The sequence below is a fragment of the Myripristis murdjan genome, chromosome 21 (assembly GCF_902150065.1).
Source record: "Myripristis murdjan chromosome 21, fMyrMur1.1, whole genome shotgun sequence".
Lineage (NCBI taxonomy): Eukaryota > Metazoa > Chordata > Actinopteri > Holocentriformes > Holocentridae > Myripristis > Myripristis murdjan.
In genome coordinates, this window is record NC_044000.1 from 19372746 (window position 1) to 19388150 (window position 15405).

The 15405-nt window shown below is 41.9% G+C and overlaps 2 protein-coding genes across 2 annotated transcripts in view; one reads left to right on the plus strand and one right to left on the minus strand.

Moving 5' to 3' along the window:
* The window catches only part of col4a2 (collagen, type IV, alpha 2), an 80481-nt gene that overhangs the window by 49904 nt on the left and 15172 nt on the right, over nucleotides 1-15405 (plus strand). The window contains exons 24-48 of the mRNA XM_030081063.1: nucleotides 58-164; nucleotides 1217-1400; nucleotides 1845-1889; nucleotides 2179-2253; nucleotides 2369-2467; nucleotides 2628-2849; nucleotides 3043-3204; nucleotides 3355-3525; nucleotides 6495-6638; nucleotides 6747-6872; nucleotides 6968-7149; nucleotides 7526-7589; nucleotides 7711-7785; nucleotides 7870-7977; nucleotides 8129-8236; nucleotides 8399-8470; nucleotides 8908-9033; nucleotides 9212-9328; nucleotides 10119-10280; nucleotides 10704-10802; nucleotides 10940-11086; nucleotides 11176-11292; nucleotides 11769-11960; nucleotides 12935-13221; nucleotides 14397-14776. Coding sequence (XP_029936923.1) covers nucleotides 58-164; nucleotides 1217-1400; nucleotides 1845-1889; nucleotides 2179-2253; nucleotides 2369-2467; nucleotides 2628-2849; nucleotides 3043-3204; nucleotides 3355-3525; nucleotides 6495-6638; nucleotides 6747-6872; nucleotides 6968-7149; nucleotides 7526-7589; nucleotides 7711-7785; nucleotides 7870-7977; nucleotides 8129-8236; nucleotides 8399-8470; nucleotides 8908-9033; nucleotides 9212-9328; nucleotides 10119-10280; nucleotides 10704-10802; nucleotides 10940-11086; nucleotides 11176-11292; nucleotides 11769-11960; nucleotides 12935-13221; nucleotides 14397-14651 — 3446 coding nt within the window. The 3' untranslated portion in view covers nucleotides 14652-14776. The remainder of the gene's footprint in view (nucleotides 1-57; nucleotides 165-1216; nucleotides 1401-1844; nucleotides 1890-2178; nucleotides 2254-2368; nucleotides 2468-2627; nucleotides 2850-3042; nucleotides 3205-3354; nucleotides 3526-6494; nucleotides 6639-6746; nucleotides 6873-6967; nucleotides 7150-7525; nucleotides 7590-7710; nucleotides 7786-7869; nucleotides 7978-8128; nucleotides 8237-8398; nucleotides 8471-8907; nucleotides 9034-9211; nucleotides 9329-10118; nucleotides 10281-10703; nucleotides 10803-10939; nucleotides 11087-11175; nucleotides 11293-11768; nucleotides 11961-12934; nucleotides 13222-14396; nucleotides 14777-15405) is intronic.
* The window catches only part of rab20 (RAB20, member RAS oncogene family), a 23688-nt gene continuing 8283 nt past the window's right edge, over nucleotides 1-15405 (minus strand). The window contains exon 3 of the transcript XR_003930290.1: nucleotides 1-30. The gene's annotated coding sequence lies outside the window, so the exon portion shown is untranslated. The remainder of the gene's footprint in view (nucleotides 31-15405) is intronic.

A 15405-nucleotide genomic window follows, 5' to 3' on the forward strand; every position in this document is an offset into this window, starting at 1 on the left:
GTGTGTGTGTGTGTGTGTGTGTGTGTGTGGCTGCATGTATACATGTGATTTCCACAGGATATCCTGGTGACCAAGGGGATGCTGGGTCACCTGGTGTGCCTGGAGCTAAGGGGGCTCCAGGTCCAAGTGGGCTCTCTGGCTTCCCTGGCAGTCGTGGTCTTCAGGTGAGTCCAGCAGTCATAATGATGTATCCATGGTTTATTTTTCATTACAGCTGAGTCTGGCAATATTACTTTTCACAAGTTATGATATCTGCATTTTAGTGACCCGTGTTAATTCTGTTTTTATGAACCGGAACAGAATTGTTGCATTATATTGTTTTGAGTGAGTTGGTCAGCCAGTTTATCTTGTGTTTTATATTTTATTAGTCTACCCATGTGATATGGAGAAGGTTGTATTATAAGCTCTTTCGTAATTTTTTTACAATACAAATCGCATCATGACCCATGTATTGCGACACACTCTTTTTCTGTTGTTGCAACATACATTAAGTTGTGTTATATTTAAAGGACCATATCAGTGATTTTGAATGTTTGGCCTGTTTAGTACAATTCACCTACATTTACGTTTACAAGAAACCATTTTGCAAATCATACCTAAACATTTCACGAAATATTATCAAAATCCCTCAGTTTTTTTATTTGAATATTTGGTTGAAACACCCACCTTATAACATCTTGCTTCCATACCTAACAAAGTTGTTACCATTCATAAACCAAGGAACTAGTAATCGGCTGTGTAAAGCAAACATTTCCCCGAGAAACTGTTTCACTCCACCCAATTTCAAATCATCAAAACTCAACATTGCTGCTGCTTTTAGGAAAAATAACAGCGATGTCTTCATTACAGTGATGGAATTCTGGTGTGAAAAAAGTTTGAAGTCTGGGAAAGTAAATTTTCTAATTATAGTAAAATGAGTGGAATCCAACCACTTGATCAAAGGTTGGAATATTATATTTGTTCTAAAATATGACTTTTTGCTTCAGGAAAAGAATAGCAGAAACATGAAGTTAATATATTTAAACATGCTAAATCACTGGTGTGGTCTTTTAATATCATCCATTCTGTCCTCCTCTGGCCCAGTTTTCTTTTGGAGATGACTTAAGTGCATCTCTTCCAGTCTTCCCTTTCTGGAGTCTGACCACTCAGTGAATGACCACTGGATGATATTATATAGCATCAATACTACAATGATTGTGCTGGTTCCTGTTGATAGGGTGAAGGCCCTGTGGGAGAACCTGGATTGAAGGGCTACCCCGGTAGGCCTGGTCGACCGGGTGTACCTGGAGAGAGGGGAGAGGAAGGACAGATCATTGGGGGCACCAAAGGCCAGCCTGGCTTACCTGGTGATGACGGTCTAGCAGGCTATGATGGGGTCCCTGGACCCGCCGGCAGCCCAGGTGAGAGGCAGCTGATTGCCTCATCCGTCACCTTTATTCATTATCTCACACACTATTTCTTCATTAATACAACATCTCTAATCCAGTGACTTTACATTTTTTCTCTCTCCTAAATATTCCATTATGCTGCCTTTCATTACATACTCTCTTTTTGTCATTTAATGCAGAGCAGCAAGGTGGTGTTGAACATTAATATCTAAAGGAAGTAAGCATGACAAATGAGTCTTTTTCCTGTAATTAATCTTTTTTTCCTTTCCTCGCCCCTCCTGTTCTCGCTGTCTTCCTCTGAGACAAGCCCTGATGCAGCAGCTGCATCCCTCAAACCAGCTATGGCGGAGCTTGTTTGAGATAATGCTTCTGCTTTTAAATAACTTGACTTATTCTGGATGCCTCTCTCTTTCGTTCTCTCTCTGTTTTTCTCTCTCTGTCATCTGCAACTGAAAGGAGGCTGTAGTCCAAGAAGAGATGGAGGACAGTGGGATGTAACAGGTAGCTGGTATAACATTTTCACTTTACAACTCCCTTTGTGACAACTCCTTTGCGCTTTGCTTCTGTGTAATTTGAACAATGGGCATGATAATGTGCATGATTTCCCTTCACAATTTGACCTCTAGTGTACTTAGTCACCTTAGGTAATGATAATGCACTGTTCTGAATAATAATCCACGCTGGGCAACAAGAGAGCACAAGTTCCCATTTAAATGACTTGACAACAGTCATTGCTACATGAAACCATGATTTTACCCTGATCAGTGTGTTTTCTGTTGTTTTGTCTCAGGCCCTTGTGAAGCTGTGCCAGGACCTCCAGGGTTGCCTGGACCTCCAGGACCCAGTGGATTACCAGGTTTCCCAGGTAACATGATAAGAATGTGCCTCCCTCCCAGGTAACATGATAAGACGTACTTCCCGTTGCCACAGTGGAAATGCTTCCACACTTTATCCGCTGTGTATATGTTGTGATACAACAGGCCCCAAAGGTGAAAAAGGACCAGAGGGTCTTAGTGGAGCAGAGGGAGAGAAAGGAGAGAGAGGAGATCAAGGCATAGGTGGCCGCGTGGGACCGCCAGGTAAAGAGTATGAAAAAAAAAGAACACAAATAAGATTATCCACATCCCTCAGTGCACAATATACCTAGACATGGAATAGATTCTATAAATAAATCAACATAATGCAGTTTTCTGTCATCCAGGTCAATGTAATTTCTTACCCAGTGGATTTACTGTGCAGGTTTTGCTGGCCCTCGTGGAGACTTTGGTCTGCCTGGTACGAAGGGTGTAGTAGGAAACCCTGGCTTGCCGGGTGTGGTTGGTCGTGACGGGATACAAGGTGAGCAGGGTCTTCATGGAGATATCTTAGGAGCATCACCTGGACTCCCTGGCAACCAAGGACAGCCAGGTTTTCAGGGAAGTAAAGGCTCACCCGGAGAACAAGGAGAACCAGGCTATCCAGGTATGTTGGGTTTTCATGTAGGGAGTTGCAATTCATCAGAAACAATTATTTGTTATAATATCTGTGACAATTCAGTAATAACTGCTGTTATTTTTTGCTTCATTCTCAACAGTATAGGAAAGAATTTAATATTTTGAAAAAATAGTATTTGAGAAGTATAATTTCATGTTTTTTGTTCATCCACCTCCTACAGGAATGCCTGGCATGCCTGGCATGATAGGTGTCAAGGGTGAGAACGGCCCTGCAGGCCTTCAGGGGGAGGAAGGGAGACCTGGGCCACCTGGCACATATGGCTACCCTGGTTTGCGTGGTAAAACAGGCTTACCTGGGCCACCTGGGGGCCCTGGACAGCCAGGTTAGGCAAACACACTCTGTCTGTTACACACATGTAAACACCTACACACACACACACACACTCAGATATATTCTTCACACAGCAAAGATGCACTCACAGAGAGGAAGATGCATTACCTGTGTCTTGTGTCTTTGTCATCCTGTGCTCCAGGCATCACTGGCGAGAGGGGAAGTGAGGGCGACCCAGGACCTCCAGGTCCAATTGGACTGAAGGGGACTGTAGGGACTTTTGGTAGTGATGGTCCTTTAGGAGAGCAAGGTCCACCAGGGGACCCAGGAGTGCCTGGGCCAGATGGATTTCCAGGACTTCCAGGACTAAAGGGTTCGTTTATACACAGTGTATTGAGCCATCAAAAAGTAATAACATATATTGTTTGTTAGTGTTGTAGTACTCGAGATCGGTCTTGGTCTCGAGACCGGTCTCAAGAGCACTTTTTGAGGGTCTCGGTCTCGTCTCGGAATCAAAGGCATTTTCACTCGGTCTTGTCTCGGTCTCGGACTGGGCGGACTCATGATTTTTGATCAAGACCGGTCGAGACCAGGCTCTCACTACTTTGATAAGAGGGAAAAGAAAAGTGCAGGTGCTGCCTTCCCGGTGTCACACAGCCTTTGCGACACCTTGAGTGACACGCCCCCTGAACATGCAGAGTGGATAAAGACGGCTGGAGAAGCGGTGGTTATGTTTGGCGTCCCCGGGAAATTGCCATGAAAGATGTCGGCAAACTCTGGCTGGCTTTCTCTCTTGTTGTATAAGTTCTTTATGGCTAGGCATAGGGTTGCCACCCGTCCCGTAAAATACGGAATCATCCTTAAAATGACAACGAAATTTTGCGCAATTTGTCCCGTATTTTCATAAATGCCCCATACACGTCTGTCACACACATAACAACACTGAATAATGAACAAAATAAAACACAGGAAATGTTAAAGGCAGCTAATTTAATTGTGGCAGGACCCGCGTAGCGAGGAGCTGACGTGAGGTACAGCGGCTAGAGCTCCACCTTTCGTGGCTGCGTTTCTCTCTGTGTGACTGTCTGCCTGCCTCCCAGCTCCTGTCATGGGTTGCCTAGTTACACACACTGACACTGCACACTGCGCGCACCAGGGCACCCGCGTGTTTTAAAGATGTTGGCTACACCCAACACTCCACCACGTCCCAAAAAGCAAAAACATTTGCAAAAATATAGACGTGAATGGGAAGAAGTGAACCCGTGGCCTGACATCGTCAGTGGCAGTGAGTACAAGGCAAATTGCAAAACGTGTCGGTGAGTGTTTTCTGTGGCTCATGGTGGACTGGCTGACGTGCGTCATCTTTATTTCAGAGGTAAACTGATAATAGCCTGAAAAGGTGATTAGCAAAAGCCCGTGAAAGGTGGGGTTGAAATTATATAACTCTGTTCAGCCTTAATGTTACTGCTTACCGTTGTTACTTTTGCTGCTTAGCCACATTAATCGGAGCTGACGTTAAATTGGAGTGACACACCCCTAGCTGAAATAAAACATCTGCCAGTGAGTTTATGAAAAGATATATGTTTGTTGTGGCACCGACACTGGAAAGCAGTAGCCTATATTTAAATATAACTGTTTATATAAGTTGGTTGAAGATAAAGATCAGCTGTGCTGGTGAGTCGTTGTCACGGCACCTGTAAGATTAAAAATGACTGAGAAGTCGGCAGAAGTATAACTATCAGTCCATGAAAAAATGATTTTTTCCAGTGGATATTCTAGTTATAACATGATTGAGCTAGCCAGGGGCACTGTCAGGAATTTTGGGCCCCATGAAAAAAAAAAAATCAGTTTACTCGATGATGGTTTAATAATTTTATATTAGTTTTTACCTATTTTTGGGGCCCCTGTCGGGCAAGGGCCCTTGGAATTGTCCTAATTTTTCCCCCATATATGCCGCCCCTGGAGCTAGCAAAGCAGTTTTGTGTTGCTGTGTGTGGTATTTATTCAGTTTTGATAAGCCCGAGTTGGCTGGCTGACAAAGACTAGTTAACGTCAGATCTCATGTATTTCCACTGAAACGGAGAGAATACTAGCAAAAAACTTTGATATTTTGAGAGCGAAATGCCCACAGTATGAATGCATTTTGATTATACATTTTATTTTGTTGGTAATAGTTGTATAATCGCGCTATTACACTCAAGGGTGTGCTTGACTGTCATTATTGTAACTTCAGACCCTCTCGTGTAATAATGCTTAAATATATGTTTAAAAAATAGCATCCATGCAAGGTTCCTTAAAAATCATTATTTAGCCTAATAAATATTCATTAAAATATAAATGGAAGTTCATAAAGGGAATTTTATATTCAGTATTCAATTTCATCATCCTGAAAAAAACCGAGCCCGTATACATACATACAATCATACATAAGTAAATAACTAGTGGCCGTGGCCCTGAGGTCGGGGGGCCGAGGTGGGCATCCCTTATTTTCATTTCTGAAAGGTGGCAACCCTAGCCATGCATCCAAGTTGTTTTTTCTTTTTCTGTGTGAGTGTGCTTACTTTTTTGCATCTTTGGAAATCTACTTGCGTCTTTTATAAGACCCATGCAAAAACTAAAAGAAAGTGTATCTTATTTCAGATGAAGGTGTATTCATCTCTTTACTCTCATTATAAGCCATATTCACTTGACAAATCCAGATGAAGATCTTATTTCAAGATATAAACAAAAAAAAAGCCTTAATTGCTTGAAATGAGTCAAACTATAGCTGTCAAAGCACCAAAATGCAAAATGTTCTCAAATTGTTTAAGTTAAAGACCCATATTCAAGAAACGTTGAAATGTTTTTTTTTTTTTTTCACTTAGTTCATTTAATTTAGGCCTTATTCCTTTTTCTTTTCATCTTTCTTTATGAAATGAAATATTTCTCATTGCTTGTCAGGTCAATGCAGTTTTAAAAAGTATGATGGTGTACTTTTTACAAGTCAAACAACAAATTTCCTTATATTTGATATTTGTTTCATTGTGCTGGTTAGAAAACAACAGCATTTTGTTTTTGTTGCTGTTGCATTTGTTTAAAAGCAAACTTAGTTTAAAAGAGATACCTGTCATTTTGTTCTATTTTGTTAGGATTTTTCCTTAATACATATGGTCTTGGTCTCGTCTCGGTCTCGGTACTCTTTAGTCTCTCTAATGTCTTGGTCTCGGTTGGTGCGGTCTTGACTGCAACACTGTTGTTTGTATCTTTGCTGTGGTTTTTATTACTGTACATACCTGAAATTAAAAACCTGCTAAGGTCAGAATTTTCTTCTCTGTGACCTGTGGTGTTTTGTTTCTGCCCCAGGTAGCAAGGGTACCTCCGGCATGTCAGGTTTTCAGGGGCGCTTTGGTGATCCAGGAGTGGCAGGCTTTGCCGGGCCAAAAGGAGAATCTGGAGTGATGGGTGAAACTGGCCTGAAAGGGCAAAGGGGCCTGAATGGGGAGAAGGGTGAGACCATTCTTTCATAAAATTTTGGAATTTTAGTGATTAATTTAGCCACTGTCACAAGAATGTTTATTTGACTCCTTACCCCTCCTCTCCATCACTTTCTTCCAGGTGAACGTGGTTTGACCGGGCCGTCAGGAAAGACGCCTCATATCCCTCGCCAGATAATTGCTGACATGAAGGGACTCAAGGGAGACCATGGATGGTTAGGGGAACAAGGTTTCACTGGTCCCAGAGGTGTGCAGCAACAGCCGAGTATCAATCACACTTTCCCTCTCAGTGTGCTTTGTCTTCTCACGCCTCGCCACCTCACACCTTCTTCTTTTCCACAGGTGCTAAGGGTATGCCTGGTATACCTGGGCATGAGGGAACTCATGGTCTTCCTGGAGATCCCAGCCACGAGAAGGGCACCCAAGGAACATCAGGTGCACAAGGACTTCCAGGGACAAAAGGAATGCCGGGAATTACCGGAAATCGTGGCATTAGCGGCTTTCAAGGAATGTTTGGCAACAAGGTGTGCAGAGCCCTAATGGGAATTCACATAAATCGGTGGCTATTTAACCAAATTAGCACGCCTGTTATATATTGTTGCACTGGCTTGTCAAAACAATTTTAGCAAAATTTATTTTTCCTTACCACTGCAATTTTAAACTCATGCTGCAATCATTGTGTCATCATTACTGTTAAAGCTACAATAATTGATGTCAAGGATCATTTATACTCAACTGAGAAAATGGGAATAAACACATCATTTATTAGACTTGGGCTAAAATAATCTATCGACAGTTTTAATTATTGTAGCTTTAATTTGCAACTGCATAGGCAAATGACATGCTTTATAAAGCAGCAATCTTGTGAGGTCAAATATTATTTTGTTTGTTATTTTTCAGGGAACAAAAGGAAGCCCTGGTGCCTATGGTGCTACAGGAGAGACAGGACACAAGGGAGCCAAAGGTACAGCCTCACTTTACACCTGACACAGATATAATTCTAAGTACTGATTGGTAGATACGCAGTAGGGAATGAATTAGTTGCCAGTGTTGCAGCTGTTAATAATTTTAGCATACTTTTACAGGAGAAGCAGGTCCTCGTATAGACATCCCAGGAACTACAGGGCTGAGAGGGGAACTTGGTTTCCCTGGGCAGTCGGGTAAGTTACTGAGTTTTCTGTTTCTTTTCAGGTGTTGATCAGTGTCAGTTAGAGAGTCTGAAATGAATGATGTCCTCCTTACAGGCCAGAAAGGGGTCATCGGACAGTCTGGGGACAGAGGAAGCCCTGGTTTCCATGGTATTGGGGGGATGAAGGGAACAGCAGGTAATCCTGGTGAAAGCGGACATTCAGGTATGAACCTCTCCTTCATTCCCGATCACACACCCTCTGAATAAAGTATAATACATTATCTTAAAAGTCCCACATCATAATAGCATTAAATGGCAATGGCTTTGGCCCTCACTTGTATGCAGACTTGCGCTCAACAGTCATTTTTTATCAGGCTCAGATGGACAGAGGGGATCTCCTGGTACCCAAGGTCAAAAGGGCTTTCCTGGGATTCCTGGAAATGCCGGTTCCCCGGGCTCACCTGGCTTCCTAGGGGAGAAAGGTAAGAAGATAAGCCCATTTCTCTGTGATTGTTTCTCTCCCATTCTCTCTCTCTCTCTCCCTCATAATTCATCCACTTTTGTGCAAGCACACACACAACACACACACACAGACACACTAGTGGATAAAAGCTATTCCATCGTATCTGTGCTAATGTGTGCAGGTTTCCCCGGCCTGAAAGGCCTTTACGGATTACATGGACTGAAGGGTCAAAAGGGTATCACTGGAGTTCCAGGTATGCCACAGAATTTCAAGTATTCATTAGAATGATTTCGGCACATATCACTACAAATGCACCATATATAATGCAAAACTGTAACACAGTTAGTGGTGTGGTTAATCAAAAGATAATTGTATTGTGAATTCCAGCTACTAATCACTGTAAAGTGAACAAACAACAAAGCAACCGGCTGTTTAAAGGTGTTATTTCATTTGCATGTACCTTCAACATTAGTCTGATGTCAGTTAACATAATGTTAACACTACACTATGAATTAATATCATAAAGGTATTTATTAGCATGGAAAAGTAAGTAAACATTAGGTGAGCTCACTCGGTTTAGGTGGGTTTCTGTGTTCTTCTGTACTACACTTTTCAAAGTGTTTTTAAACCACTTTTCTGTTTTTCAAGTCTGATGCATGTTTTCTGACGTTACCTGTTACCTGGTGTCAGGTGTGGATAGCTATGGACCAGATGGAGAGCCGGGATCCAAAGGAGAGAGGGGAGAGAGCGGCATCCCCAACTTTGAGGCTGGTACTCCAGGCACAGTGGGTTTGAAAGGCTTCCAGGGACCTCAAGGTTAGTCTCTCTACTCTGTTGAACTAACAGGGCCCCGGGAAGACTAGAGGTAATCTAGGAAGCAAGATGCCTGGGTTCTCAATAAAATAACAAATGATGAATAGCAACACAGAGGCGCTTTTTTCTCCATTAAACCAACATAAAGTTTGAAATCCCATCTCGTGTTTGATTTGCTCAGGTGACCAGGGCCAACCAGGATCTCCAGGGTTCCAAGGGCCCCAAGGACCAGAGGGGACCTCAGACACACCTGGACCCAGAGGGGACATTGGTTTCCCTGGACCCAAAGGATATGCAGGTGAGAGGATGCTTGTTTACACTTTGGCCTTGTGAGAGCCACTACGACATGTAATTTTATCTAATTAAATGTTTCTGTCATAGTTAAATACATTATTTAAGTTTATCCAACAGTTGATCAATGGTATATGTGAGGTCAAATGTCTTTTGAGGTTTATTAGGTTTTAGAATGCATTTTTAGTTTATAATTTGCAGCATTGGATTGTGCCAAAAGGTTTTATTAAGCATGTCCAAGCAATACAAAAACATGTTACTAGTGAAAGTATGTTTGTTTGGACTGAAACAACTTTTGACCATGTGCAAGTATAACGCATACGAAGGGTGACTGTGTACATCAAGAATGCAGAAACTAATGTTTGTGTTATAGTTTGAATTCAACATCAAGTCGATAAGGGTCCAGAGCTTGTGTAACTTCAAATGAATTTTTGTTCAATATTTTCCTGCCTCATGTGGACTTGAGTACATTGTGTTTCACAAGAAAAGGATTTAATTCACTGGAAAATGAGTCAACACTAAGATACTTGCAGATTAATTGGCCTAGGAACTTTAAACATGGTAAACAGCCATTATAGATATAAACAAATTATAGAAAGGAAAAACAATTGGAAATCTGCCTCCTCCTTGCATTCTTAAAACTTTCTTCATAATGCTGCACAATCAACTCTTTATTACACTTTATTTCTGTCAAATTAGGTTATAATTGGGAGAGTTGTATTTTAATTAAAACCTAAATGTTGTTGATGAGTTCTTGTTGGCCTGCTATCTATTGCGTGCAATGATTTTTTTCTCAGGTTTCCCTGGTGCCAGAGGACGTCCAGGTTTTGAGGCACCCGCTGGAGAAAAGGGTATTGCTGGACAATATGGATTCCCTGGATTCCCTGGTAGACAAGGATTCAAAGGAGATCAAGGCCCACTAGGATACAGGGGACCTGGTGGTGTGTCTGGGAAGAAAGGTGTGGATAAAATGTGTAAAAAATTTACATGGATAAGTCATTTAACAATAGCTTCTATCCAGATCTACCTATGGTGTCATACGTGTACAGATTTTCTCAGCAGCAGAGCCTAAAGATAATCTAACATCCTACCTTTCTGGGTCAGGAATGCATGTTTTTTGAGTAAGGGAGGCTTAGGCTATTATGGTCACACAGGTGAACTACCTGCACACATTACATCAAATTGTAACAGTATAATGTTCTTCTAAATGTTTTACAGCATCTGATAATCTATATGGCATGGTTTGGCATTTGACTAAAGATCATCTTGCCCCTGCAGTCTGACCACACCTGTGACGTTCATGCTGTATGCACAGAAAGCTCGATGATATCACCGTCAGCTACCATCTGTTCACACAGGCTCAAATTGCTTTTGTCTTACAGGTGTGAAAGGAGAGCAAGGGATGATGGGAGTTCCTGGAAGGTCTGGTGTGCATGGAGAGAGAGGACCAGTTGGTCCAAAAGGAAACACTGGACTCCCAGGTAAATTATGTGCTTCAATATTGTGTTATACCAGCATTTTAACATAAGACTACTCTTGGGTCTCCCTGGGACTCTGTTGCTACTCATTTTATTTCTTTATTCTTTCAATGTCCTCACATTATACATCCATGCTGCAGGTAATCGTGGGCTAGGAGGTGACCAGGGTCCACCCCCACTCCCCCTCAGGCTTCCTGGAGAGAGAGGCCCTCCGGGACCACATGGGATCCGAGGACCTGAGGGGATCAAAGGCCGGCCAGGGCCGCAAGGATACTCTGGGGATACAGGTTAATTGCCCTGCTACAACACCGGATCCTAAACATCTCTTATTGAAAGGTTCTATATAATACCATCGTAAAATAACATTTCTGTACAGGTTTCGTGGGACCCAAAGGACATAAGGGCATGCCTGGAATTGGTGGCACACCAGGTATCCCTGGATTCCGGGGAGAGGCTGGACAAATGGGCCACCCTGGTCTGCAGGGCATGGAAGGTGTGTCTGACACTCTGAGGCAATTTAGGATTAGGAAAACTAAGCCTGGATTAAAGGATTTAGAAGTAGGTGGAGATTTACGACCGCGAGCCATTTACCAAGAGGGTTTTTGATCATTATTTTAGTTAGAGTAGTGATTCAGCCGCTAAGGTCTGAGAATTGAAAGTTATCCAGAGAGAAACTGAGGACTAGAAAGTCCCTTAGGGTCTTATCACATCATTGTGTAATTAGCTTAGTGAACGTTTGCCAGGGCTTGAAGGCAGTTATGAAAGAATTTGGCTACGTATACATGCAAAGATCCTATTTTCAGGTTTGTGTTTACATAAGTAAAATTTACATTGATAAAAGAAGAGGTATCAAATGCATACAGTATGTTCATATTTATTTATGTGTATACAACATTTATAAACAATTAGGGTTGTTTTTTTTTTTTTACTATAAAAGATCATTCTGAACTTATATCATCCCTTTCATAGGTCGCCGTGGTAGCCCTGGTATCCCTGGGTTACCTGGTATGCCTGGCCGAAGCATCAGTGTGGGTTACCTGCTGGTGAAGCACAGCCAGTCACAGCAGACCCCCATGTGTCCTGTGGGCATGTCTAAACTGTGGGATGGGTACAGTCTGCTGTACTTTGAGGGTCAGGAGAAGGCCCACAACCAGGACCTCGGTACGTCAGGGGGGAAATCAAGTCCAACAACTACAGTGGCAATAAAGTTGTTCTAGGTTTACTTTATTTTGTTGCTGCTTTCACTGGAAAATTGTTGTTGTTGTTATTGTCAATCTATAGTCTGGACATAATGCCACGGTTTTACTTGTCTTTTCAATGGGACTTTTATTTCATTGGATCATGCCAGAACGCATTAACTGGACAAGTCTGTCAATGTTCTTGAATCGGATTTTTCTCACATTGTGATCCAAAGAGCCAGAGCACATCCCAAAGAGGTCAGGCTCACTGGATCATAATGTGAACAAAATCTAATTTGTCAGCATTCATACGTCCCAGAGCATCCTGTCATGATAGGATGATAAAAGTCGCATTGAGATTTCTGAACACTGATTTGTTGCCTGCTTCCTGTTGGGTTCAAATAAAAACTTTAGGTTATTATCATTCAGTCTCACATTTCAAATAGAAATGCATCCATTTATGATAAGACTGAAGGAAAAGAAAGGAAAGAAAGGAGAGGACCTTTAAAAAATCATCATGATCAGCTGTTACACTGAAGGGCAGACTTGCAGCTCATAAGACAAACAGTTGAATCCTCCCATTCCTGTCAAAGTCATCATGTCTGCTGTGGCACAATCAAACTCTCCTCTGTGATAATTTCCTTTGCCCTGGCTGTTCCTCTGACCTCTCAGCTCAGTGGCACATGCAAAATCTACGCTTTTAACATCGACTTTAAAAAAAATAAATAAATCAATGATGAATGTAATCTGATTTTGTCTGTAATTAAACCAACTGCGCATTAGAGGCAGAAAACAGAGTCAGAGATCATTCCATTTGAAGGTTTTTATTTGCCCATCTTTAACTAAATTTATGCAATTCTGAAAGCAAGGAAAGTAATCAGGCTTGTTTTGTGCCCTTTTGCGCAATACTTGTGTGTACTGCAAGGTATAATCTAATTGGCTGCCTGCCTTTTTCAGGACTGGCTGGTTCCTGCCTTCCGCGGTTCAACACCATGCCCTTCCTGTACTGCAACCCTGGAGATATATGCTACTATGCCAGCAGAAATGATAAGTCTTACTGGCTGTCAACAACTGCACCTCTTCCTATGATGCCTGTGGAGGAGGCAGACATCAAACCGTACATCAGCCGCTGCTCAGTGTGCGAGGCTCCGTCTGTTGCCATAGCAGTCCACAGTCAGGACATCACCATCCCACAGTGCCCCGCGGGCTGGCGCAGCCTGTGGATTGGCTACTCCTTCCTCATGGTGAGTTTGTTCTTCCTGTTGGATCAACACAATAAAGACACGAGTTCCTCTTTTCCATCACTCTAAAAATGATCAGGAGTGGCGAAACCAAAATAAAAGTGTTACATGTAGAATTTTTAAACATGAACACATCATTGTCAAAATGATGGTTATACCTTCATATAATCACTGATAACAAATGGTGGCTAAGACTATTGGTGGCCTTCTTCTCACACCAGTTGTATTGTTAATGCAAGTGTATGTCAAAATTAAAGGACAATGCCAATCTTTTTTTTTTTTTTTTTTTTTTTCTAGGTTTGTGCTGATTGGTTATTTACATAGTTCTTAGCGGTGGTTTTAGGTGTCAGGTCTCATTTTGCTGCCTTCTGCAGAAACCATGACTTTAAGTCTGATTTTAAGTTAATCCACCGCAGTAAACATCCTGCCTTAAACATTTTGTGTGAATATATTTTCATCTCGCCATCAAAATTGCAAAATTGTCTGCTCAAAAATCAACTCTCTCTTATGTCGCCCTAGAAATGTTCACATCACATCAACAATTTCTTATCTATTGGCTTCTTATTTATCACAGAACTGTTAGTGGAGGTAACAGTTAAATTCAAGTGAGGCATAGGAATAAGGGAAAATGAGAAAACATCTCTGCTTCTAAACTACATAAATAAAAAATACTGGGGGTAATGAAAACTACCTGTAGACACTTTTAAAAAGGCAATGACTCTAAATTGGACTGAGATTCTTTGTCCACATTTCCCATGCTTTAGACGACAAGCCTTCCTGTTGCCAAGGGGATGCTGCTACTTTCATTATGACCAGTGTCTCAGCATGCATTTATTTCCTCTTTCACTTCACTGAATTGGATGTTTCACACATTCTGCCATAATTTTGTTTGACAGCATCCTTGGTATCATTAAGCAATCTAGCTAATTTCCTGTAAAATAAGCATCACATAATGTAAAATGCAGTTACAGCAGGAGGAGGCTGCCAGTCCTCTTGGCAGGGGTCTTGTTTGTTTTTGGTAATTACAGTCTCAAAATGAACGAGATAATGATTTATTTGTGTTGAAATACCATGCATACAGTATCAACTTTAAATATAGGACCAAATACATTAGTGGTCATCTGGCTTCATGCCTGTCTCATTTCTTTCATTCTCACCTTCCTCTCTCGTCTCCACAGCACACAGCAGCAGGGGATGAAGGGGGAGGTCAGTCCCTGTCATCGCCTGGCTCCTGCCTGGAAGACTTCCGTACAACACCTTTTATTGAGTGTAACGGCGCCAAAGGCTCTTGCCACTATTTTGCTAACAAACACAGCTTCTGGCTAACCTCCATAGATCATTCGTTCCAGAGTAAGCCGGCAGCAGAGACCCTAAAAGCGGGCCAGCTCCTGTCACGCATCAGCCGTTGCCAGGTCTGCATGAAGAACCTGTGAGCGGCGCTTCCCAGCTCACCTTGGACTCTGTGTTTTCAGTATCGCCAACAGGAAGTTGTTCCACTGAAAGTTATCTAGTGTCATCCTTACCTGTCCATGTGCTAAACCCATGAAACAGGAGCTGAGTGCTGAGCTGTAGATCAGTGCAAATGAGAAACTATCTCTGGACCACGAAGCTCAGGCTTGAGGATGGGATGGCTGTGTGATGCCTCGAGCAATGAGTGAGATGCCCCACTGTTAATAACAAGTAGAGACTAGGGCTGGGCGATATTTCAATATCTTATCGATATCATGATATGAAACTAGATATTGTTTGGAGTTTCAGGTATGACATGACATGAAGTGTTGTCTTTTCCTTTAAATGCAATTTGAACCTAGAAAAAATTGCAACAGAAACTCTTTCAACTTTTTTAGTCTCATAAATATGTTGGTATACAGTATATATATATATACATATACAGTAATAAAATACAGTAATATAAATATGTCCAGATAAAAATAAGAATAATAAATAAATGTATGTATATGTGAGTGTGTGTGTACATAAAATGGGCTGCAGGTACAGCTTGAGCATTCTGATGGCCCATGGATAAAAACTGTCCTTTAGTCTGTTTGTGCGAGCTTTAAGACACCTGTATCTTCTGCCAGAAGGCAGGAGAGTGAACAAGTTGTGGCCAGGATGGAGACTGTCCTTGAGGATTTTTTTTTTGCTCTGCAGAGGCATCGATGGCTGGCGATGTTTTCAAGTGAAGGC